This window comes from Eleutherodactylus coqui, chromosome 4 (genome assembly GCF_035609145.1).
Source record: "Eleutherodactylus coqui strain aEleCoq1 chromosome 4, aEleCoq1.hap1, whole genome shotgun sequence".
Taxonomy (NCBI): domain Eukaryota; kingdom Metazoa; phylum Chordata; class Amphibia; order Anura; family Eleutherodactylidae; genus Eleutherodactylus; species Eleutherodactylus coqui.
The window spans coordinates 250,125,960-250,149,653 of NC_089840.1; the positions used below are offsets into that span (position 1 = coordinate 250,125,960).

A 23,694-nucleotide genomic window follows, 5' to 3' on the forward strand; every position below is an offset into this window, starting at 1 on the left:
CTCCCCTTATAGCCCAGTTTTGACAGGGGGTCACGTGGTATGTTTTCACAGAAAAGGTGGATGGCTTAAAGGGTTATCCCAAAACAAAAACCAAAACGCTGGAGGTCTCAGCACTGAGACCTCCACCAATACCAAGAACGGTAGTCCCGTTTCTCCCCTCCTCACTGCGGAATCCCTGCACCCCCCGCAGTGAAGAGACTGAACGGAGTATCGGTCATGCAAGTGTGTTGCTGCTCCATTCAGCTTCAATGGGGCTAATGGTGATCGCCAAGTGCTTGTACTGAATTATTCTAATCAGCCCTATTGACATGAATCAAGAAGCTCTGCGTAAACATGACTTCCTCAGTGTTGGGATTGGGTGGTAAGCAGACGTGCCGGCACCACTTGATCTGAACTGGATCCGTTTTTCCTACCCTAAATAACCCCTTTAATCATACAAATATGCCTGACGTTTCACTTTAAAGTTCTTAGTCCATAAATCTATGAATTGTGTGCCATGTGACAACAAGCACTAAGTCACAGTAATCATTATATAGGTTTCTTCGATTTCCCTTCTCGAATCCTAGCCTTGATGCCATCAGTTTGTCCCGGGTCTAGCACAAGGTCTTGAAGTGCTACACACCCCTGCTGTATGCTCTTCCACAATGGAATGACAGATGTTTATGGCAGAAGAGACTTACCATCTTGATGGCTGTGCTAATGTTGGAGGCTCTGATTTTGCAATCTTCAACAAGACACGCATAGGATTTAATTCGTGATGAGGGGGCTCGATCTGAGCCATCTCGATTAAAGTAACGCCGAGAGACCAAACGTCAGCTTTAAAGTCATATGGCCTGTCCTTAGACGTCTCACACATCACCACTTCTGGAGCCATCCTATGGAACAACGAAAGAAGAGGAGATGCAATACAACAAACTACTGAAATAACAAACTGCAAGAGTATTTGTTGCAAAAGTACAATGCATCCGAATAGAGTTTACAAAATTGGGACATTTATGGCATAAATATCTTATAGATGTCAGTCTCCACTCTTGGACCCAGCACCTATGTGGAGAGCAGCTGGTAAGGTAGGCAATGGAGGCACATTGGGGCAGAGAAGACAACGCAAGTGCGCAGCTCTCTCCATTCACTTCTATAGAGCTATGAAAACAGCCGAACACATAAGCTGCCTCGTCTCCATTAATTTTCCACCTTGATGCATTGGCCGGTGGAGCAATTCATCTTGGCACAGGTAGAGGGCAGTACAAAATATATAGTGCCACATTGTACTGTAGAGAGGTGTTACTGGACAGCCAATCAGTGTGTGCACTTCAGCAATACAAGGGTTTACCATTAAATGCCCCATCCTGATTGGCTGAAAGTTCCAACAAAGTGCACAAGCAGGAGATCTGGACTCTCTAGGACATTGTATAAGGGGTTCAAGTTACAATGTCCCAGGAAAGACTGATGTATGCTGAGAATATTATATCCCGAGGCCAGTGTAACTTCAGCGATCGCTGTACTGTGACACACAGAAGTAATTAAATCATACAGTACACATACCAGTATGGAGTGCCAATGAAGGAGTCTCTTCTCTGTAACGTCCGAGTGTTTTTAGCAGATACGCCAAAGTCAGCTGCAAAGGAAACACATAAGCATCGTATGACACCTTCATCACATAAGAAACGGTTTCAAAGGTTCTTCGGTAAAACTGGAATATGAACCAAATCCATAAGACATTTAGGACAGCGTTGGGTCAGGAGAACTTTGGTTTCCATTGTGGCCCCAGGACTGTAACACACAACGTACCACTCTATGCCAGTTCCTGAGTCTAGTCCATGGAAACCAAAGTCTATTCAAACCATCGTAGACCAAGTAGGCCACTGTGGCCGATTAAACGAAAGTGCCAAAAACAGTGATAAATAATAATTTGGCTGAATTGACTGTGCTGGATAAATAATGTATTATTTTATAGGATGGGTTGTTGTGGATGTGGTGATACCAATTTTGTGTAGTTCTTTTTTTTCAATTTCTAAGACATTGTCTAAGGGGAATATACATATTTTTTCTTTAAAAATGTTCAGATGCCGCAGTCAGCAATGAACAAATGCTCATCTGGCCACTCACTTTTGTGAGAGAAAAAAGACCCCCATGTGTGACAATTAGAGAGCAAATATGTTCTCCGGTTGATAATAGGGTGGGGTGATAACATGAACAAAAGTTCATATCACCCCTCTCCTGGGACAGGTAGGAAAGTCCCAGATTGTTCTTTGCTACCTGTGCCTCCCCTACTGCACACAGACATGACAGCTGTAACGTCATCATTCCTGACCCCACTTCAAACGGCTGTAGCTCCACTTCTACCAGTGCTACCGATATGTTTTTGTGTCATCCCAAGTAGCTCTATTCATCCAATACTGTAATGTCCTTTACCTGCAGGGCACAGCTTGGGGCATCTGTAAGGTTAAGTTTCATTCATACAAGACTGGGACAAGTCATTTAAATGGCCCATGCAGGAAAGTTTACAGGCATGTCAGGATTATAGAAAATTCATGGTGTCTAAAAACAACCTAAAATCTGCAGAGGAGATCCAATAACCGAGAGAGCAAAATGTATTCCACAAATGGAGAGTTTTGTGTATAACAGAATCATAGACTGGTATAGTTGGAAGGGACCTCCAGGGTCATCGGGTCCAACCCCCTGCACAGTGCAGGATTCACTAAGTCATCCCAGACAGATATTTGTCCAGCCTTTGTTCGAACACTTCCATTGAAGGAGAACTCACCACCTCCAATGGTAACCTGTTCAACTCATTAAACACCCTCTGTCAGAAAGTTTTTTCTAATTTCTAATTTGTGTCTCCTACACTGGTGCGTCTTCATTGAAAGATCATCAAGAAATAGAAAAAAAGACTCAATATGACAGACGTGTAATGCGTCCTATGATGAGCACTCACCCAGCTTGACATCCCCGTCGAGGGTCAGGAGTATGTTTCCCGCTTTAAGATCTCGGTGGATAATTTTGTTATCGTGTAAATAAACTAGGGCTTCCAAGGTCTGCTTACACACCACACGGATCTGAGGCTCTGTCAATGGGCGCTCCAGCTCTGCGGGCAGAAAGACAATACAACCATGTATAAACCACTTGGAATGAAGCCATCGGAACAATTAAGGAGACGTCTGGTTTAGAAAACCCATTTTATATACTCTCTTACAGAATCCCAAGTTAATCAAGAGAGATCCCCCACTGAGAGGAGCGCATCTACAAAGAAGGTCTCCCACTCTGCCGAACATTACTCCTCTATGTATTAAATGGAAAGACCACCGGTTTTCATAAATGTAGATTTTTATTAAAGAGGGTGTCTAGTTGAATCTGTTAAGATTGATCATCCATAGTAGATCAGCGGGGGTCTGTCACCTGGGAGCCCAACTGATCAGCTGTTCTCCAGGCTGATTGTGCACCGAGATGATTTCTGCAGAAAGAAAATAGCTCTGTTCCCACTGCAATGGCTCGCTTTGGTATTACAAGCAAAGTTTCCATTCACCTTAAAGGGAAGGCGTCATAAAAAAATGTTTTTTTCTTATTTTTTTCGTTTTTAGTCATGATCTAGATCATTTAAAAAAATCTTAAAATCCTGCAGTTTTTACACTGATCACTAAGCCAAATTCTACACTGACACTTCCTGATCTGTGGGAGAAAACTTTTCAGCAGTCATCTCACTAACATCACAGGCAGGATTACACTAAGAGGTAACATCTATATGTAGATAATACAAGATCCGCCATTCACAATAGGTGATCAGCTGTGACTATCTATTCCCCTCCCTGTAGGTCACAGAGCCTGTCTAGAACAGTCCCCATTACAAGAAAATGGGTCCCTCCTGTCCATTGTATGAATAGCCCATGAAGCTGATGTAAGGCATTTTTTAAATGCTCTAACAGCAGTTAAAAGCAGCTTAGGCACGATGGTTGACCCCACAGAGTGTGAGATTAAAAAAAATAAGTCTGGGTTTTTTTTGCCAGTATTTCATGCTCCTGACCTGTGTCTGGTGTTACAGCTCTGTCTCGATGAAGTGAAATAGATGGGGGTGCAATACCACACAGTGGCCATGAGTAAGAGAGGCACTGTTTGGGTCAGCGCTTTAACCCTTTCCAATCCAATTTGCATCTTGGTTTTCCTAGGAGGCTTACTCTTTTACTGCCATTATACAACGGTGCTATCTGCTGGCTAAAGCCAGTATTGCATGACGTGACACGCTGGATAGGCTCCGACAGCAGAGAGGCTGGCAATATACAGTAAGAGAACCCCGACGGACGTCTTCCAACATCGGAGCTGTACAGCCTTAAATCATAATGTCTTCAGACGTCAGACAGTGGATTGGAAAGGGTTAATACCAGAGATGGCCCACGGTCAAGAGTAGAGCTGTTTGCGGAAATGACAAACAGTTTTATTCTAATCTCAGACAACCCCTTTAAATAGGGCAGAATGACTGGTCCAACGGGTCTGTTTTACATAAAAGGAGTTGTCCAGTCAGCGGATAAAATTACAAGTTTTCACCCATCCACTGATGGGTCTGACTGCTGGGACCCTCATCGATCCCGAGAATGGGGGATCTGTGTCTGCCTATTTCACAGTGCAGCATCCCTTCTCCCACTTCTGTAGTAGTTGCACATGGGCCACTGATAGCACACGCGGCAGCGGCTCCATTCATTCCAATGGTGCAAATAGATTGCTGAGCAAAGTGCTCAGCTATTTTCGTCAGCCCCGTCGAAATTAATGGAGGCAGGGTGCATGTGTGGCCATGGCTGCATTCATTTCAATGAGGGCAGACAGAGATAGCCGAGACAGCGCTCAAATATTTCCGTCAGTCCCATTAAAAAGTAGGGAGTGGCACCGCTCCATTTATTTTAATGAGCCTGACAAACAGCTATCAGTCTGTGAAATGGAGATGAATGGAGCCGCTATCATGCACGTGCGACCTGCCGACCATTCACAACTACACTACGGTAATGCGAGAAGGAATACTGCACGGTTAAGTAGAGAGGGCACGTGTCTGGGGATCGGTGAGGGTCCCAGTGGTCAGACCCCACCTGATCTATCAGTTTTAACCCATCCGGTAGATGGATAAAAACTTGTAATTTTAGCTACTGACCAGAATACTCCTTTAAGTAATATACAGAACCTTTAAGACTATAGAAGGTGATAAATCACTTTCTGGTGTTCTCCTTATAAAGAGAAGCTGCATCCAAGTCCCTCCATCCTACTGTACATATTCCATAATATAATGTACAGCAGACACAGAACAGCTTTCTGTGCAGAACAGCAAACACACTTCTACTGCATGAAGAAATGAAATTGACGGCATCATCACTTATCTCCAGGCTGAAGAACAACAGACCCCCGGATGCCACGTATGATGTTGCGCACATCTGTCTGTATTGTTATAGATCTGCCCACATACATGTCTTACTATTCAGATTTGCCTTGGGTTACTTTACACAGAACTACTATGTTTCAAATAGTTGTTTGATAGAGCTAATGTGACAGCTGTTGTACGTAAACATGGCCACCAACATGGTGAGGAGTGAGAATTCATTCACTAGTCACCTTGTTTCAGCTCACCTAAAAGTAGTCGCTGGTTGATTAATTAGCATCTGGTGTAAACAGGTAATTGCTGACCTCCAAACACGGGCCAACAACTTACTTCCCACTTTTTTTGAACATTATGTCCTCACTGGTTTCCAAAAGCACAGGAGTACATATGAATGATGCTCGACTGAATAGTCCCCGATGGTCTCTGAAAGAACACTCGCTGCTGCTTCCGGTCTTCGAAGATACTGCAATCTCTCGCTGTTCACTCAAAGACCGCTCACACAAAGTTATGTGGATTTAGTGGACTCTGCTACCAATGAGCGCGTGTTGGGAGGAAGCGGGGTAGGAATTTCAAGTACACGCCAACCAAAGCACTTCATGCCCCCTAATTAGCAACAATTTGTGTGTGTTAAAGCAGTGTTCCCCAACTCCAGTCCTCAGGGACCCCAACAGGTCATGTTTTCAGGATTTCCCCAGTATTGCACAGGTGATGTAATTATTGTTGGTGCCTCAGACATTGCCACCGGTGTTCTTACCATAGGAGATCCTGAAAACATGACCTGTTGGTGGGCCCTGAGGACTGGAGTTGGGGACCTCTGAGTTAAAGGACACGCAAAATAGTAGTTTGTAGACTTTAGCGACTATTTTGGGCAACTATTCTGATGACAGTTGTCACGTGCAAAACCATCATTACTCTAAAAAGGGTACTTACCGAGCATCACAGCGTCTACGGCTCCTCCAGCGCAGAACTCTATAAGAATCTGTGAAGAACACAAATACATGATTGGGTAAATCAGTCCGACATGCAGAGACGAAGTGTTACATCATGGAAATGGAGTGATGACACACGGATGACATATAGGGTTATTTTTTATATCTTTTTTCCCTGTTTTTTAGTGTTATTAGGGTAAAAAAAAAAAGAAAGGGACCTTTTTTAAATTATAGTTATCCATTTTTAAAAAGGAGTATATTTACGCTAAAATAAAAGTACAGGGATGGCTTCCTCATTTTGCTTCGGATGCTTCAATATATAATTTGTATAGCCTTGGATTACACGGCACATACGGCGATGGTTTTGGTTGGCGTCGGCTTTGGGTCATTTTCTTTCTTATGTATATATTTTTATTTTATTATTATTTTTCTTTACTTATTTTTGTAACTATTTTTTTTACCATCTATGTCTCCCATGACAAAATATAAGACCTCTGGGAGTCATTCACATGGGTTTTTTTTTTTGTATTTCACACGTTTCCACGTAGCCCCAGTTACAGGAAAAAACATCCCCTTGTAATGGCAATAGTCCCTAACAGAGCTGATCTGGGTCTGTTAGGACCCTGTAGCTCAGCTGTAACAGGGGTCACCCGCCGATCACATGATAACTGGGTCGCATAGCAGAACCAACACTTCCACTTTCATTCTTTAGTATATAGCGCTCATTGAGCGCTATGTCGTCTGGAAAGGAGAAGGCAGAAGCAGTTAAAAACAGATTCTCCCTTCTCCTCTGGGTCCTCAGCTGTGTCTGACAGATCTGACCTGATCTGTTCCTGCTTGATTGTAGGAGTAGAGGCTTTAATCCCGCATCATATTTTTGCTATCAGCCGGGAATAAAGCCCAGGACCAAGCACCGTAAATCTACCGTGTTTGGTCCATAAGGGATTAAATTATGGTACTCATAGATGGCGAGAGGTTGACTTTAAGTTACCCATGCACATTAGATACATTGTGGTGTATTCTGACGTTTCTTGCGGTAACCACTGACAGGTATGTTGCCAGTCTGACTATCCCCTCCGGCTGGTTTCAGAGGGGAACAAGGTTCGGGCAGGTTGGCATGTCCGACGTTTCCACTTTCCTATGAGAACTACAAAGGATTGGGCCCTCTGATTAGAGGGTCAGGATTTGGAGATGACCCGCTGACAGCAAGCTGCAGTAGGTGCTGTATTACCATAAGGTAAGACTGCACAGAGCAGTTCACCGGAGTGGCTGGAATTTCGCTACGATATACTGTGCAGTTGTCATATAGGACTCCTCATACGCGGCGCCACTTACCCAAAGGTTATTCTCAAAATAAAAAGCATCCAGCAGTTTAACAATATGCGGGTGATCGCAGGAGGCCAAAATATCGATCTCCACCATATAATCCTCGAGTTCATCTTCAGATTTGGTATCTATGACCTTGGCTGCAGCCAAAATACCGGTCTCCTTATTCTGGGCCTGAAAAATAAAAAAAAAGGCAGGTTATACGACACCGACAGGTACTGTACTACCATATAGAGCGAGGCTCAGAGGGGAGGAGTGCTGAGGTGTTTGTATAGTAAACCCAATGTTCTCCTCTACTGACCTACAGCCACTTACAAATCTAACCCATATTTAACCCCTTGTGACTAGCCTATTTTGTGTCGTAAGGACCAAGCGATTTTGATCAATGCATTGCAAGAGCCATAACTTCCTGATACAGTCATAGGAGGGCGTTTTTTGAGACACGTTGTATTTCCTAATGGCACCACTCTGGGGGCCATATAGTGTGTTGTAGAAATGATTACATTTTTGGGGCGCAAAGATGGAAAAAATGTCCAGAAATTCTGCCATTGTTTTTGGGTTTTGTTTTTAAAGCGCTCACGATTTGGCAAATATAATCTGATACCTTTCTTATCTGGATCAGCATGATAAATGCAATACTAAGTTTATATAGGTTTTTTTTTACATTTTTACTACTTTTGTACAATAAAAACAGATTTTTAAAGAAAAAAAACAAACTATTGAATCTTCATCACCGCGTTCTAAGACCCATAAAATTTTAATTTTTCTACATTAACATTTCTACAACTGAAAATCAAATTTGAAGTAGCTGCCACTAGGGGTCTCCCTTTCAGCACCTTTGCAATCCACTGCCTGTTGTTAGGCATTTTGCTTCTCTAGTAACAGGGACATGGGGACATTACTAGCTACTACATGCAACAGAGGGGCGGGCATTCAGATGCTGCTTTGTTGCTGATTGGAGCAGGGCTATGCAAGGCAGCTTGGTAAGTGTGGAAGTCCTGGCCAGTACAGTACTGGCAGAATGGTTGCATTAGGTCACACTCCCCATCTTACCTGTGGTGGATTGCAAACAACAGAAAAATAGGAAAATCTACCTGGAAAACGGAATTGCTAGAACTCAAATTGGGTACAAACAGCAGCAAAGCAGCGGCCAATGAAGACCTGGGCTGCTCATGAAATTTAAAAAACCTAAGGTATCTTTTCCACATGTCTGAAGGTTTAGCTTCTTTTTCTAACTGTTGGCTGAATGAGATAAAGATGCCCCCTTTATCTTAGACTGCAGCAAAGACCATTCTAATTGCTAATTCTAGACACAGACAGGATGCTGAGTTTTTCTATAGATATTAGAAGTAGAATACCCGTATCGAATGGTGATCAGATAAGATCACAATGTAACTAACAGGGTAATGAGTGGAAAAACGCTCAGCTGTTACTATTCAGTCCACTGAAATGACGCGATTGGTGAGCGAGTTCTCACTCGGTGTAATCAGGCAGTCGCTCATCTTTGAACTACTGCCTGTTCACAGTGAATGGAGACAGTGGTTGGAGGAGATCAGCGGAGCGCATCGCCTCCATTTACTAAACGACTATCACTCCTCTGTGAAAGCACAAGGGCGATAGTCGTTGGGACACCTGCCAGGTGATGCTGATGTGCCCCACAGTCGTCCCATTTAAAGCTACCCTAACTGCGCTTTCTGTAAACTTCTAACATGTCAAAAGTTTTGATCACTGAGGGTCCCGCTGCTGAGACCCCCAACAACTGCTAGAAAGAGCCAGCTGTAGCTGTCATCCAAGTGCCGTTACCGCATGCTAGCTGAAGGTATGCTTTCTATGAAGTCCATCTTCATCTAAATTAGCAGTGACAGCACTTAGATGAGTGTTTCAGCTGGCCCATTCTAGCGAATGCTGGGGGTCCGAGCAGCAGATGCAAAATTTAATTTAATTGACTGCGGATGGCCAATGATTTCCTATGGGCAAAAGTTCGCCTTCTGGGGAGTTTCATGTCCAGTGCGCAGTTCTGCAGTTCACGTGCCGGTAAGACTCTGCTGAGTGTTCATGTCCCGGTTTACCATTTGTAACAGCTGGGGGTCCTGGGTTCAAATCTGTGGAACTCCATGCAGATGTTGTCCTTGGTCAGATTTGAACTTGAAATCCACTGCAAGGCAACAGTGCTAAAGTTATGCATGGATCACAATCTACAATGAATGGCCGTAACGATCCATCCAAGCCAACCATTACCAGAACTGCATACAAATTATCATCCAATCACAAAGATCATTATTGTAAAGGGTGGTTGGAGAATTTGCATTAAGGGGTGCAGCAGGGATTCCTTTCTATAGGATGGGAATATTTTCCCAGTTCTTACTCTATAGCAATCTCTCTGTAAACGTAAATGCAGTGTGAAGACCAACATGGTGGTCATTAATTGACGGGATGCCTGACTGGAGCACATTAGTCAGTACGTTCTTCAAGTCTTCCTGTTAATCACCTTCTACCACAAAGGTCAGAGGTCGGGATCCCACTGAATGCACATTAGTGAGTAAGAGGGAGCGGCGTTCTTCTCACAGCAGATGAATGAGAAGTTTTCCAAGACTTTGAATTGTTTTAACTACTATTATAATATACACCATCTTGTTATATTGGCCACGCAGTGATATATATCTTACCCTAATAGAGTATCAGTTACTATAAGCTGTCAATCAGTGACCACCTTTGGCAACTACCTCTCCTCCTCCACCATCACTTTTTTCCATGTACTATTGGTTCTTTATACCTAGTTTTTTGCTAAGAATTGTCACTCTGTACTTTATATACCTATTAGCTCTTTTCACAAAGCTGCCTTATTAACGGGGTTGTCCAGTTGTAAACTATTGAAGGTCTATACTTAGGTTAGGTCATCAATAGTAGATTTGCAGATGTCACCATCCCCAGGACCCCCACCAATGTGCTTGTAATGCATTAGGCAGATTTCTGCAGGAAGCAGACAGCTCCATTTCCACTTTAGTGGCCAGGCTTGGTATTGCAGGCGAAGTCCACATTGAAGGGAATGGCAAATTTGCCTGTAATACAAAACCTGGCCACTACTGTTGGAACAGAGCTGTGTGCTTCTTACAGAAATCAGCTCAGAGCACAAGCACGACAATGGGAATCCTAGGCTGAAGACACCTGCAAATCTACTATTTGATGGCCTATCCTGAGCATAGGCTTCAATAGTTTACAACTGGACCCCCTCTTTAATTATTGTAACCATTATAATAATGTTTAGGACAAAACTATATTCCGGGACTGGAGGATGTGTACTACCTGCACTTGTTCTTTTCTGCCGGCGCTCTGAGCCACCACTTCCGAATCTCAGTTTTAACCGTCCAAGATTATCCATAATCTTCAGATTACCTAATCCCCATAGTACATTGATAGTGTTAGACTACCAATACACTATACCTGCTCTCTAATTGGCTCATGTGATCAGTGCTGGCCAATAAGAGAGCAGTGTACAGTGTGCATTAGGCTGCCTGTCCACGGGCGATTCTTCACAACGTTTCCTGTGGCGATAATCCGGCCGCAGGAAACGCAGTGAACGCTTTCCATAGGCTACTATGCAAAGCGCCCCCCTGCTGTCCATGAGCGGAGAATCATAGCGGGTTTTAAATCGCAGCATGCTGCGATTAGCCGCGGTTCTCCACGGTGAGCCTATCTATCAGATAGGCTCAGCGCGGAGAACCATCAACTCTCCCCTGCTCCCCGGCGGATCTCTGCCGCGGGATATCGCTACGCCTATGGACCATCTTGGATGGAATCTAAAACTGGTGAACCGGACGGACACACAGAAATTCAACCGCAGGTAATATATTCCCTCCCTGTCCAGTAGCGGGACAGAATTTGGTCCCGAAAATGGGGGTTTGCTTTAAAGTAGAAATGTGTTAACTTGTGCACAAGAGGCTATTCTGTCTATAACATAATGAGAGGATGAACATCATGTATTTCTTCTCCTTCCACTATACAGCAGCTGACATTACTGGCTCTAGCTGGTGACTCACAGGCTGGTGTGCCAACTTCCTCACACTGAGCTCCTACAATACCTCCGACAGACACAACCCAATGTTGCTGCAACAGGATGAAGTCATGTCTGTTACACTGTAGAGGCGATGACAGTCGGCGAAGGTCTGGGCCCCGAAGGTGTACTCTATGCGCTCTTGACGTTGTCACAGTAGGTTACGTAAAGGGGTATTCCCATCTCGGAAATCCTATTTCAATGTGTATGAAATTACAAAACAATGCATTCATCCATAGGATGTTTATTTCCAGAATGCTCCCTTCTCCAGATATGGCAGATATTGATTCCACTGTTCTCTGATTGTTTACTGCTCGTTGCCAGGGAAACAGACCACCTCTTCTATGGAAGGAAATAGCAAAGGAGCCGAGGAGGTCGGCGTTTGTGCTTTCAGCTCGGCGACCTGCTGCCGCTGTGTTCTGCTATTTCTTTCCATAGAACAGGTTTCCCTGGCAACAAGCAGTAAACAATCAGAGGGCAGAGGAATCAATGTGTAATATCTGGAGAACGGAGCATTTTGGATAAAAACATCTTATAAATGAATGCATTGTTTTGCGATTTCAAAGACACTGAAATAGGATTCCGCAGATGGAAATACCCCTTCAAAGAGAACCTGTCGCTAGATAGTCAGCGGGGCTGGATACATGGCTCTGCAGCCGTGGCCCTACTGACTTTGGCCGCCTGCAGACGAGCGGAAATCCCGCCGCGGGATTTCCCGCGGGATTTCCGCCGCTGAAAGTCTGCATAGGAGTGCATTACAATACGCACTCCTATGCAGACGGCCGCGGTTTGGCCGCGCGAAATCTCGCGCGGCAAACAAACCGCGGCATGTTCTAATTTCCTGCGGGGCACGCACTCACCTGGCCGCCGGCTCCGGTCTGCGCATGCGCCAGGCGCGGGTGAGTACGCGCTCGTCCCTGCAGGCTCTGGGGTCGGATCGCGCGGCGAGATTTCTCGCTGCCGGATCCGACCCGCTCGTCTGCAGGCGGCCTTTATTTCTGTCCTTTTTTCCCCATACTCACCTCCCTTTGAACGGCCGTTTTGTTTTTTTTAAAATCCGGCTTGCAGTGCTCGGAGGAGAAGGCAGTTACTCAAGATGAGCGAGCACGCTCGGTAAGGGCAGTTACTAAAGCGAGCCTCGCTCATCTCTAGTCACTATGAATGGGTTAGCAATCACCATCTACACTCGCATAGTCTGCCCCATGGAATGTAACATGCAACAGATAACTTGCATCGAGCTGTTTGGGCAGATGTCATGGCGGCTGGTGCCAAACGGAAACAGTAGGACTCTACAAACATTAATGCATACTTGTAAAAGCTTCCTATAGAGTTAGTAAAAAGTGTCAAAAACAAGTGATTATTTGGCTTTCACACTGCTGTACACACGTCAGCTTCTCCCTTAAAGGGGTGGTCTCGCGGCAGCAAGTGGGGTTATACAGTTCTGTATGGCCATATTAATGCACTTTGTAATGTACATCGTGCATTAAATATGAGCCAAACAGAAGTTATTCACTTACCTGCTCCGTTGCTAGCGTCCTCGTCTCCATGGCTCCGTCTCATTTCGCTGTCTTCTTGCTTTTTTAGACGCGCTTGCGCTGTGCGGTCTTCTCCCCTTATGCTTGGTCCGGGCACGAGCGACGTTCTGGCTCCGCCCCCTTCTACGCGTCATCGCGTAGCTCCGCCCCGTCACGTGCGCCGATTCCAGCCAATCAGGAGGCTGGAATTGGCAATGGAACGCACAGAACCCATGGTGCACCATGGGAGAAGACTCGCGGTGCACCATGGGAGAAAACCGCAGTGCATCCCTGGGAAAGGACTGGCGGCTATCTTAGGGAGAAGATTTTTTAAAGTCCTTATTTCGTCGGATCGGTAAGTAGCAAGCGGTTTAAAAACCGCTTTAATTTGCTATTTTATGCCAGGGGGGTGACAGGGGGAATGGGGTAAGGTAAAATTTTGAGGTTTGCCGCGAGACAACCCCTTTAAGACACAGAAAGTGCCCTCAAACTGCAACCACCATTTTTAACTGAGGGGGCTAGAACCGTGTAAGACGAAAACTACCCGACGACTTTGGTCGCACGACTTGTCTTCTTAGTTGCTTTTGCATTGAAGTTACAAAACTATTTTAAGAGAGCGATTTGGTTGAGTTGCTTCTGATTTAAGATTCCCGACACCCATTTGGTAATGAGGCGAATCAGGTACTTATTCAGACGGGCAAGTGTGATTTCAGTTACCGAAAACCTGATTTACATTGAACTCCATGTTGAAATGTTGCTTACAATCTCCAAGCAGCCATGCAGAAGGTTTGGGTTCTTCCTGATGGATCGCGGTTGCATCATATTGGGTAATGTGACCCCATTCACGATCATTACTAGCGATGTCACATTGTAGCTCTTTGACCTTTGTTCCAGTAGCCATGGGCATTTATGGATTTAATTCCTATGCTATTTTAAACGTTGGGTGAGGAGCTGCAGGCATTATAATGACAGCTATTAAAGGGGTGCTCCCACCTCAAATATTCATGCCATGTCCCCATAAATGTCTTCATCTGAGGATATATAATTGGATTATATTTCCAGGCGTTTCCAGGACAGTAAAACACCAGCTGCTCACACCATGTCGTTACCATCTTAATTTCCGTGCATGATCGCCATGTAGTAAATTACATGTATATACCCGCTGCCACATTACGTGACTATTAAGTGACGACAAAGAAAAAGCAAAGCTAAAGATAAAACCGTAAGAGCTTTACCAGCGGTCCGTCGGACACCCCATGACTAAGAGAGTCAAATTTAGATATAGGCAGGGTAGAATTCAGTATTCGCACACCGCGGTCAGATATGAATCACCAGACGCCACACGGCTTCTGTAATATAAATATCCGTGGATATTTATCAAAACTATGGAAAAATAGGTAACAAAGAACGCTCTACGGGCATCGATGTGCCTTATATTCAGTATTACAGTATGCTTATTTCTATGCTTAAAGGGGTATTCCAGGCATTTACTATTGTTGACCTATCCTCGGGTCATCGAAAGTTGAGCGGATGACCTATTCTCGGGTCATCAAGAGTTGAGCGGATGACCTATCATCGGGTCATCGATAGTTGAGCGGATGACCTATCCTCGACAGTTGAGCAGATTACCTATCCTCGGGTCATCGATTGTTGAGCGGATGACCTATCCTCGGGTCATCGATTGTTGAGCAGATGACCTATCCTCGGGTCATCGATTGTTGAGCAGATGACCTATCCTCGGGTCATCGATTGTTGAGCAGATGACCTATCCTCGGGTCATCGATTGTTGAGCGGATGACCTATCCTCGGGTCATCGAGAGCTGAGCGGATGACCAATCCTCGGGTCATCAAGAGTTGAGCGGATGACCTATCATCGGGTCATCGATAGTTGAGCGGATGACCTATCCTCGACAGTTGAGCGGATGACCTATCCTCGGGTCATCGATAGTTGAGCGGATTACCTATCCTCGGGTCATCGATATTTGAGAGATTGACCTATCCTCTGGTTATCAGTAGTTGACCGGATGACCTATCCTCGGGTTATCAATAGTTGAACGGATGACCTATCCTCGGGTCATCAATAGTTGACCGGATGACCTATCCTCGGGTCATCAATAGTTGAACGGATGACCTATCTTAGGGTCATCAATAGTTGATCGGTGAAGGTCGCCACTCAGGATCCCCAGAAATCAATGGGAACCATGTCTTTAATTACACCTTCCTCTCTCTCAGCAATGAGGAGCCGGAAGTGTAATGCAAACCATAACTCCCACTGATTTCAATGGTAGCCATGCCTTCTTTTACACTTCTGTCTCTGGTCACCAATGCAGATGTCCGGCTCAGCTGCATTGACCACAGCCAGAAAGTCAGCAGATCAGCAGGGATCCCGCCAATCAATTACTGATGACTTTTCCTGAGGATAGCTTATCAGTAGTAAATGCCCAGAAGACTCTTTTAAAGCTACCTATACATAGTTGTCAGCCAAGGGCTATCCCCCCTATACACGGGAGAGGGAAGAAAACTGCTTCAAACACCTCTGGCAGCAGCTTATCTCTCAAGAACAAAAGGATGGACAGTTGAAATCCTACTTTTACTCCTCATCTCCCCCAACATGTGCTGTTTGGTGGTGGGAGGCCTCCATACACATTAGATGATCAGCAAGTCCCAACGAAATTAGTGGGTTTGGCCAATCTATTGTAGACCTAATGTGAATATGGCCAAACCAAGACTGAACTCTCTCTCAAAAGAAGAGGTTCTCATGGCTCCATCTGGACTTGGCTTTACACTGGCCTATAGTCGTTTGAGTAATAGAGTGATTAGGGGGTCGCAGTTGTCCCATGTAAACACGGGACCCGACAGGACACTGAGCGCAAATCGCTCACTTGTCGGAGTTGATGGTTTTTTAGCTCACCTATAAACCAAGTGACTATCGGCTCGTGTAAACAGGTAGTGGTTCATCTATGGATGACTGCCTGTTTACTCTGAGTGGAGGCGGGCGGCCAGCAAGATCTCTGGCGCATTCCGCCTCTATTCACTGAGCGACTGCCACTCCTGTGTGAAAGCCCAGAAGCGATTATTTTTGGGACAGCTGTGTAAAGCCACCACTACGTAACTCTCATACTGAGGTGCTGTGTGGGGCTCCTGGGCGAATTCAATTGAGGTCAGACAGGCAACGGCACAATAAATGCATCAACGTGTATGAAAGCTGCCCAAATGTCCCATAGAGTAGAGAAGATCCTTAGCACCTCTTATGGAAAATTATCCTTAAAGGGGTTTCCAGGGACTTAAAGAAAACCTGTCATGTCCTCATGTTGGCGGGGCCGGCTGCATAGCTTTGCAGTTGCTGTTCCACTGACTGATATCATATTTATTAGTTAATATGGCCTTTCTGCAGCTCAGTCCCATTGATATGAATGGATTTGAGCTGCAATACCAGGAACCAGCTCAATGAAATGTACGGCACTGTGCCTGGTATACAATGTCGAGGCCGCAGTACTCACACTAGCGCAGTGACCCCTTTGGACCCCCCATTGCTCTGATATTGATGACCTATCCTAAGATGAGGTCATCAATATTTAAAGAGTAACTGCACTTTTGACGTGTCAAAAGTTTTGATTAGTGGTGGTTCTGCTGCTGATCGCTAAAACAAGAGGGCTGCAGCGATCGCCCGAGAGCTATGCCCCTTCCGCTATCTTCTTTCCTTACCTGCTCCTCTCAGCATCTGAAGATGGACTCATAAAAGCCTACAAAAAAGGTCTATAGACATCTATGATCTTGTCCTCAGCTGCCGAGTGGAGCGGACAGGCAACGAAGACAGTATAAGTGGCACCACACTAGGGTGAGAGCTGCAGCCTTTTTCGTTTTAGCGACCAGCGGGGGTCTCAGCAGCGGGACTCCCACTGATCAAAAGTTTGAAAAAAGTGCAGTTACTGTAAGTCCCAGAAAGCCCCTTTAACCCTTTCCAATCCACTGTCTGACCTATAAAGACATTATGATTTAAGGCTGTACAGCTCCGATGTTGGAAGACGTCCGTCTGGGTTCTCTTACTGTATATTGCCAGCCTCTCTGCTGTCAGAGCCTATCCAACGTGTCACCTCATGCAGTACTGGCTTTAGCCAGCATATAGCGCTGTTGTATAACAGCAGAAAAAGAGTAAGCCCCCTAGGAAAACCAGGATACAAATTGGATTGGAAAGGGTTAAAAAAGTCAGATATGTTTTACCCAGCTGAAAAATATTCAGTGAAAGCGTAAAGTAAAACCAGAGGACCAATCACATCACTGCTGAAATACAGGAAGCAACGTGATTGGTAGCTACTAGTTTAGATAAACCTCCCTTTCCCACCCAGACCTGGTGTGCACCAAGATTAAGTCTTTCCTCTGACACCAGCTGACATGTGCCGTCCCGCTGGCAGGACTTATTATGTAACGCAGGCGTCTATTTATAAGGTGGCGTTCGCGTGCCAGTGTTCTCTTCAGTCTATCTAGCAAACATTTTCCATTGTATCATCTCACACAAAGATTGGATACCGGGGAGAACGTGTCACTGCTGGAAATTCGGAGACTATCGGAAGCCACCGCGGCCTTCAAAGCATAAAGCCGGCCGTATGCCGAAGTTAAAGCGACCCTCCGGCCCTGGACAAGCAAAGATGGCTGCAGCAGCTTCTCTGTCTGCCTGTGCATTAGTATACATTATTGGTCTAAGGACTCATTCACACAAACGTACCTGCGCAGCTTATTGTACATGCAACATTTGAGCACGCAATACACAGGGATTACAACCTATGGATTTCACATGAGAGTATTTTGTGTGTGCATTTAGTTTGTGCAAAAAAATACGTAGCATGTTTTATTTTTGTGCTTATTGCCCGAACATAGTACATATTAAACTAATTTAACTTCATTGCCCATTAAAATCAATGGGAGAGACAGGGTTGGCCGGCACAATGATTGTCCGTAATCTGCATTTCATTCCATACATGTAACGTGAAGCCGACAACATCTAACATGATAGATCGGTTTTTTTGCAGGCTTTTTTGCGTGCATATCAGCGTATTTTACTGCGCGGAACATAACCACGCCCAGATTTAAATGTCTATTTAGCCTAATGAGTTTTAGATGTGTTTTTCCCGCAGAATTGTGCATCCCCTAGTATATTGGAAGCGCATTTGCACACCCCTCCATAGGCTTCTATGGGGGCTGTTGGTGCGCAAATGTGCACAAAAGCAGAGCATGCTTTTTTTTGTACACCCATAAAATACAAACATGTGAACAAACCCATTGACATTAATGGGTTCTATTCTTTGTGTATTGCATGTGCAATGTGTGAAGGAGCCCTTACACTGCTTATAGCTGCAGGGTTATTTCCTGCCATTTTTACACAATCCTACCCAAAGTAATTGCGCATGAATGAAAAGTAGTATTTATTTCCATGTGTTAATACTTAGTAGGCATTTTTGACAACAGATACTCTCCGTGGCATATTTTCTATTGACATCTGATACAGTTCAGCTGGTATTTCCCTCCATTCATCCTGAAAATGTCCGGCAAGTTCTCTTAAGAAGACGCGTCTACAGTGGTACATTGAATGTCATTGTACAGTTCTATGGAATGACAAATTACACTACTCCATCTTCAAATCAGATGGCAATACCTGAGTATAGAGGATACCCAGGGAACACCTTCTGCCTGAGTATGTTATGCCAACAGTTAAGTACGGCGGAGGTTTCCTTATGGTCTGGGGGTGTTTTATGTGGCATGGTCTCGGTCCATTGGTTGTAGTGACAAGAACCATGAACACGCAGGTGTACCCTGACATTCTAGACAATAATGTGCTGCTGACAACGTGGTAATACTCTGGGAATGGTCGGCCATACTTCCAACAAGACAATCCGCCTTGTCACAAATCCATCGCTGTTTTACGTTGGTTTGAGGATATGGATGTTCCACTATTGGACTGGCCTGCAAAGAGTCCCGACCTGAACCCTACTGAACATCCTTGGGATGAACTGGAACATCGGGTCAGGAAATATGAACAGCGTCCATCTTCTTTGAGAGAACTCACCAGACATTTGCAGGATGAATGGAGGGAAATACCAGCTGAAGTGTATCAGACGTTAAATAGAAAATATACCATGGAAAGTATCCGATGTCATTAGGGCCAAAGGAGCCCCACTAAGTATTAACATATGGAAATAAATACTAATTTTGATTCTTGCTCAGGTGTCCAATTACTTTTAGTAGGATAGTTTAGGTCATGGCTTTTTTATAAGGCACTCACTTCACTACAGTGATACATATAGGCGTCATCCAGTCACGTCCCTGCAGGCAAATACCATATCATGGCTCCCGGGACAGAGACATCTGATCTACATCTTCCGGGATGTGCTTATCTTATCTGACCCCACTACTTCCTTACCCAAACAACAGCCAGCCTGGGACGTCATGGTCAGCACCATATACAGGACTAGTATCATAGCCCTATAGGGCATTATTTCTATGTGCTCTTGAAATCTGCATGAACCCAAAAGCAGTCCAGGAAATGCCGAGACGGGAAGAGAAGTGACAAAACCTCAGATGTGGAAGTCCCTGCGTTTCCCTCCGAATAACACATTCATCATTGTCTCCTGTCCTTCAGAGCAATCGGCCATAACAACAGAATGCACAAAACCAATACTCTTAATATTGCTAATCTAATAAATGCTTCCTAAAAACCTATAGCATGGACCAGTGCCGCTCAGTCAGTAATGCTTGGCTACATTCAGAGAGTCCAAGAACAAGGTTGACAACATCTGCCCAATACAGGGAGATACTAAAGAACGGGGCAAAAGTACAGCATCATGCATGAAGTGACATCCAACAGCCTGAATGACATGAAAAGTTGGAACTCTTCAAGTGGTTAATGCACTTTAAACACGTTAACCACAGAACCTACAAGCTAAAATAACAGATCTGGGCTGCGGTGGAAGTGATAACAGCGGCTATGCCGGAACCTGTCTAGGCAGGACTGGACTACCAATTAGACATCTGCCGTCCCAGCAAGGGCGCCCCATCACACTTCTGTAAGGAGCATTAAACACTTGTAGAGTTCTTCAATCTCCTCGTCATTCCGGCTGTTGGATGTTACTTGACCGTTCTTTCAGAATGACCATCGCGCTATGAAAACCGTTCTGGCCGGTGAAGGCATGGGCTCCACAAGATCTCCCAGGGTGTTCTGTGGTTTCTGGAATTAAGAAAACAGTAGCAGACCCTTTAACCTGCGAAGTGCGGCCTCCATGTATCGAACGTGTTCCTCCAGCACACCCCACAGAGGCTGGATTGGATAGAGATCTGGGGAATCTGGAGGACAAGTCATCATCTTGAGCTCTTCGTCGCGTTCCTCAAAGTATTCCTAAGCAATTTTGGCAGCATGGTAGAGCGTTCTCTTGCTGAAAGAGTCCACTACCATTATGGAAGACCGCTGCCATGAAGGGGGCACTCGGTACTGTACAATGTTTAGATAGGTGATATGTGTCGAAGTAACCAAAAACATCGCCCAGAGTATCACACTGCCTCCATCGACTTGTCCATTTCCCATAGGACATCTCTTCCTCAGGTAAGAGACACACCTGGCCATCCACATAATGTAAAAGACACCGTGATTCATCAGAACAGGCCACCTTCCTTCTTTGCTCCATGCTCCAGTGCTGATGCTCACGTGCCCATAGCAGGCACTTTTGGTGGCGGGCAGGGGTCATCATGGGCACTCTGATCTGTGGCTACACAGCGAGTTGGGATGTACTGTACTCTAATCACTATCCTTCCAACACTAACTTTTTCAAATGTGAGCTACAGTAGATCTTCTGTGCAGAGCGTTGGAGTCGGAGTCCCATTTTAGTGGAGTCAGAAAAAATGTACCTACTCTGACCCTGGCTTATAAAATAATAGTAATATATTATAGATAGGGTATAATTCATGCAATGCAGATTTTGAAAACTTGTTGCAGATTTCCTTTCATAGGAATTTAGGAAAGTTTTGAAATGTCCTAATCACCGAAGCCCCTATTTATCGAAAACCACTACCAAACTACACCATTTTAATACAGTAAATTCAATTAAAAAACATCAGTTATATATGAAGGAGTCGGGGTAGGAGACTGGGAAAATTGAGGAATCTGAGGTTTGGCCTGTTTCTGTGGGAACGGACCAAACAGACTATCATTTACTCCCCTTGAATATCAATAAGTCTTGGGAGCCCACGACCCTGTTGCCAGTTCACCGGTTGTCATTTCTTGGACTACTTGAGGTTAGTACTAAGCAATACATACCGGGCACACCCCACAAGACCTGTTGCTCGGACCAGTCATTCCAATTTGGTTCTCGTTAAAGTCCCTCAGATCGTTACACTTTACCAGTTTTCTTGCTTCAACCCATCACCTTCAAGAACTGATCACTTGCTGCCTAATGTGTCCTCCCCGTCAGATGCCCTGTGGCCCCCATCTTTTGTCTTGTTGCATTCAAACAAGATATCGGAAACTCAGTAAGTGCAAGAACTTAGAAGCCCCATCATACAGAGAGCATTTTTTTATGGGGTCAAACAGCTGTGACCCAAACTGCAGCTCATCAGAAGAGCCAACGACTGATGGGGACAATCCTCTGCATTCATCAGGAAGTCCAAGGAGGCCTGCAGGTGGGTGCAGCGAGCCCACAGCAACAAGAAGATTGGGAAAATAGACCCCCGTTCTCGGGATCATTGGGGTCGCCGCCGAGAGACCCCCACCAATCAGCCTTTCATCACCTATCCTATGGATAGGTGATAAAATAGACTTTTATGGGTTCTTTTTCATAGCCACTTTCATGGAATACGAGAAATGTAGATGATAAAAAGGTGTAGAACTGCATACGTTACATTTGTAAGATCATATGTGTGGTATACGTTTTGACCCGTTTTTTCTTTTAATAAGAAAAATGTATACGTTTTTCACCGTAAACTTTTTTTTTTGTAGTTCAACACTTTTTCCCCCCCTTGCTCACAAAAATATAAACGTAGAGCGAATGGTAATGTACAGCCATACGTTTTTCTTTGATTACAATAAAAAAAAAAAAATAATACCGGTAATATATATATATATATATATATATATATATATATATATATATATATATACACACACACACACATTTCTATTTTTTTATGTGATAGGCTATGTTTTTTAATCCCATAAATAAAACCACATGGGCAGCACGCGAGGCTAAACTTAGTCAAACATCTGCATAGTTTGACTACGCTTAAACCATTATGGCCTATGGATTTGTGAAACGCTACGTTGTCATCGGTTTTTTATAGACCAAAAAACATATGTGTTTCACGGATGAACATACTAATGATTATTTGGATAGTTGTACTTTTATGAACCGGTTTACAGTGGCACAACCGCCGTTTACACACGATGCGCCACCAACAAATTATCATTTTGATGCTTGCATAAATGATGCGTCAAACGACAAATAAGCGCTTTATTCTTTGATTGCAGATCACCTGTACACTGTGCAATGATCAGCAGCATTGGAAAACGCTATTCTCCTGATCATCAGCCCCTGTGAAAGCCCTTAAAGAACCAATGTTATGGCGAATGATCTCTGTGCAATTTCCCTTTAATAATCTGGAGTTTTGCTGCTAGAGAATGTATATCTGGACAACCTCCGTCCGCGTTCTGTCATATAGTGACAGGAAGCAGGACGGACATAGTAGAGTAAACAGGATCCTTACAGTGAGAGTAATGGGACTGCGGCCCCCTCTTCTATTAACCCAGCCCATCCCGTCCCCAGTACTCTCCCACACACAATGGAAGGGTCCTCCGCGCACAGATTCCCACTGCAGGGCACGATAAGAGGGGGCAGCTGAGGTTACAACTCTTTCCTTTGGTATATACGCTCACATCAGCGTCCGGTTCCTCTGTTCAGTCTACAGAGCAGAAAAACGCATCTTGTAAAGTCCCCATTTTTCTTCTCAGTTTGCTTCTGTTCCGCAGGACACAGGATAAACACCATTAACTCAAAATTGTAATAAGAAGCTACAAACAAGGAAGGGAAACTAACCCTAAACCCTTAGATAAGGGAAGACCCTGCCTACCAGTGGAGCGCACGCCCCGATGAGGGCAACCTCACATCAGGAATCTGGAGTGACCCTGACTTTCCCTAGTGACAGCGGCAGAGGTTACATGACAATCAATGCATACTAAAGCACAAGAGTATAGGGACTGACTTAAAGGGGTTGTCCCGCGCCGAAACGGGGTTTTTTTTTTTTTCAACCCCCCCCGTTCGGCGCGAGACAACCCCGATGCAGGGACCTAAAGAAAGCTTACCGGAGCGCTTACCTTAATCCCCGCGCTCCGGTGACTTCTATACTTACCGGTGAAGATGGCCGCTGGAATCCTCTTCCTCCGTGGACCGCAGCTCTTCTGTGCGGTCCATTGCCGATTCCAGCCTCCTGATTGGCTGGAATCGGCACGTGACGGGGCGGAGCTACACGGAGCCGGCATTCTGC

The 23,694-nt window shown here is 44.8% G+C and overlaps 1 protein-coding gene across 2 annotated transcripts in view; it reads right to left on the reverse strand.

Annotated features, from left to right (window-relative positions):
• SLK (STE20 like kinase) overlaps positions 1-23,694 on the reverse strand; it is a 76,119-nt gene that overhangs the window by 39,108 nt on the left and 13,317 nt on the right. For both annotated transcript variants that reach the window (XM_066601047.1, XM_066601046.1), the window contains exons 2-6: positions 7,618-7,782; positions 6,284-6,332; positions 2,936-3,085; positions 1,543-1,615; positions 681-875 (exon numbers count right to left, since the gene is read on the reverse strand). In XM_066601047.1, coding sequence (XP_066457144.1) covers positions 681-875; positions 1,543-1,615; positions 2,936-3,085; positions 6,284-6,332; positions 7,618-7,782 — 632 coding nt within the window. The remainder of the gene's footprint in view (positions 1-680; positions 876-1,542; positions 1,616-2,935; positions 3,086-6,283; positions 6,333-7,617; positions 7,783-23,694) is intronic.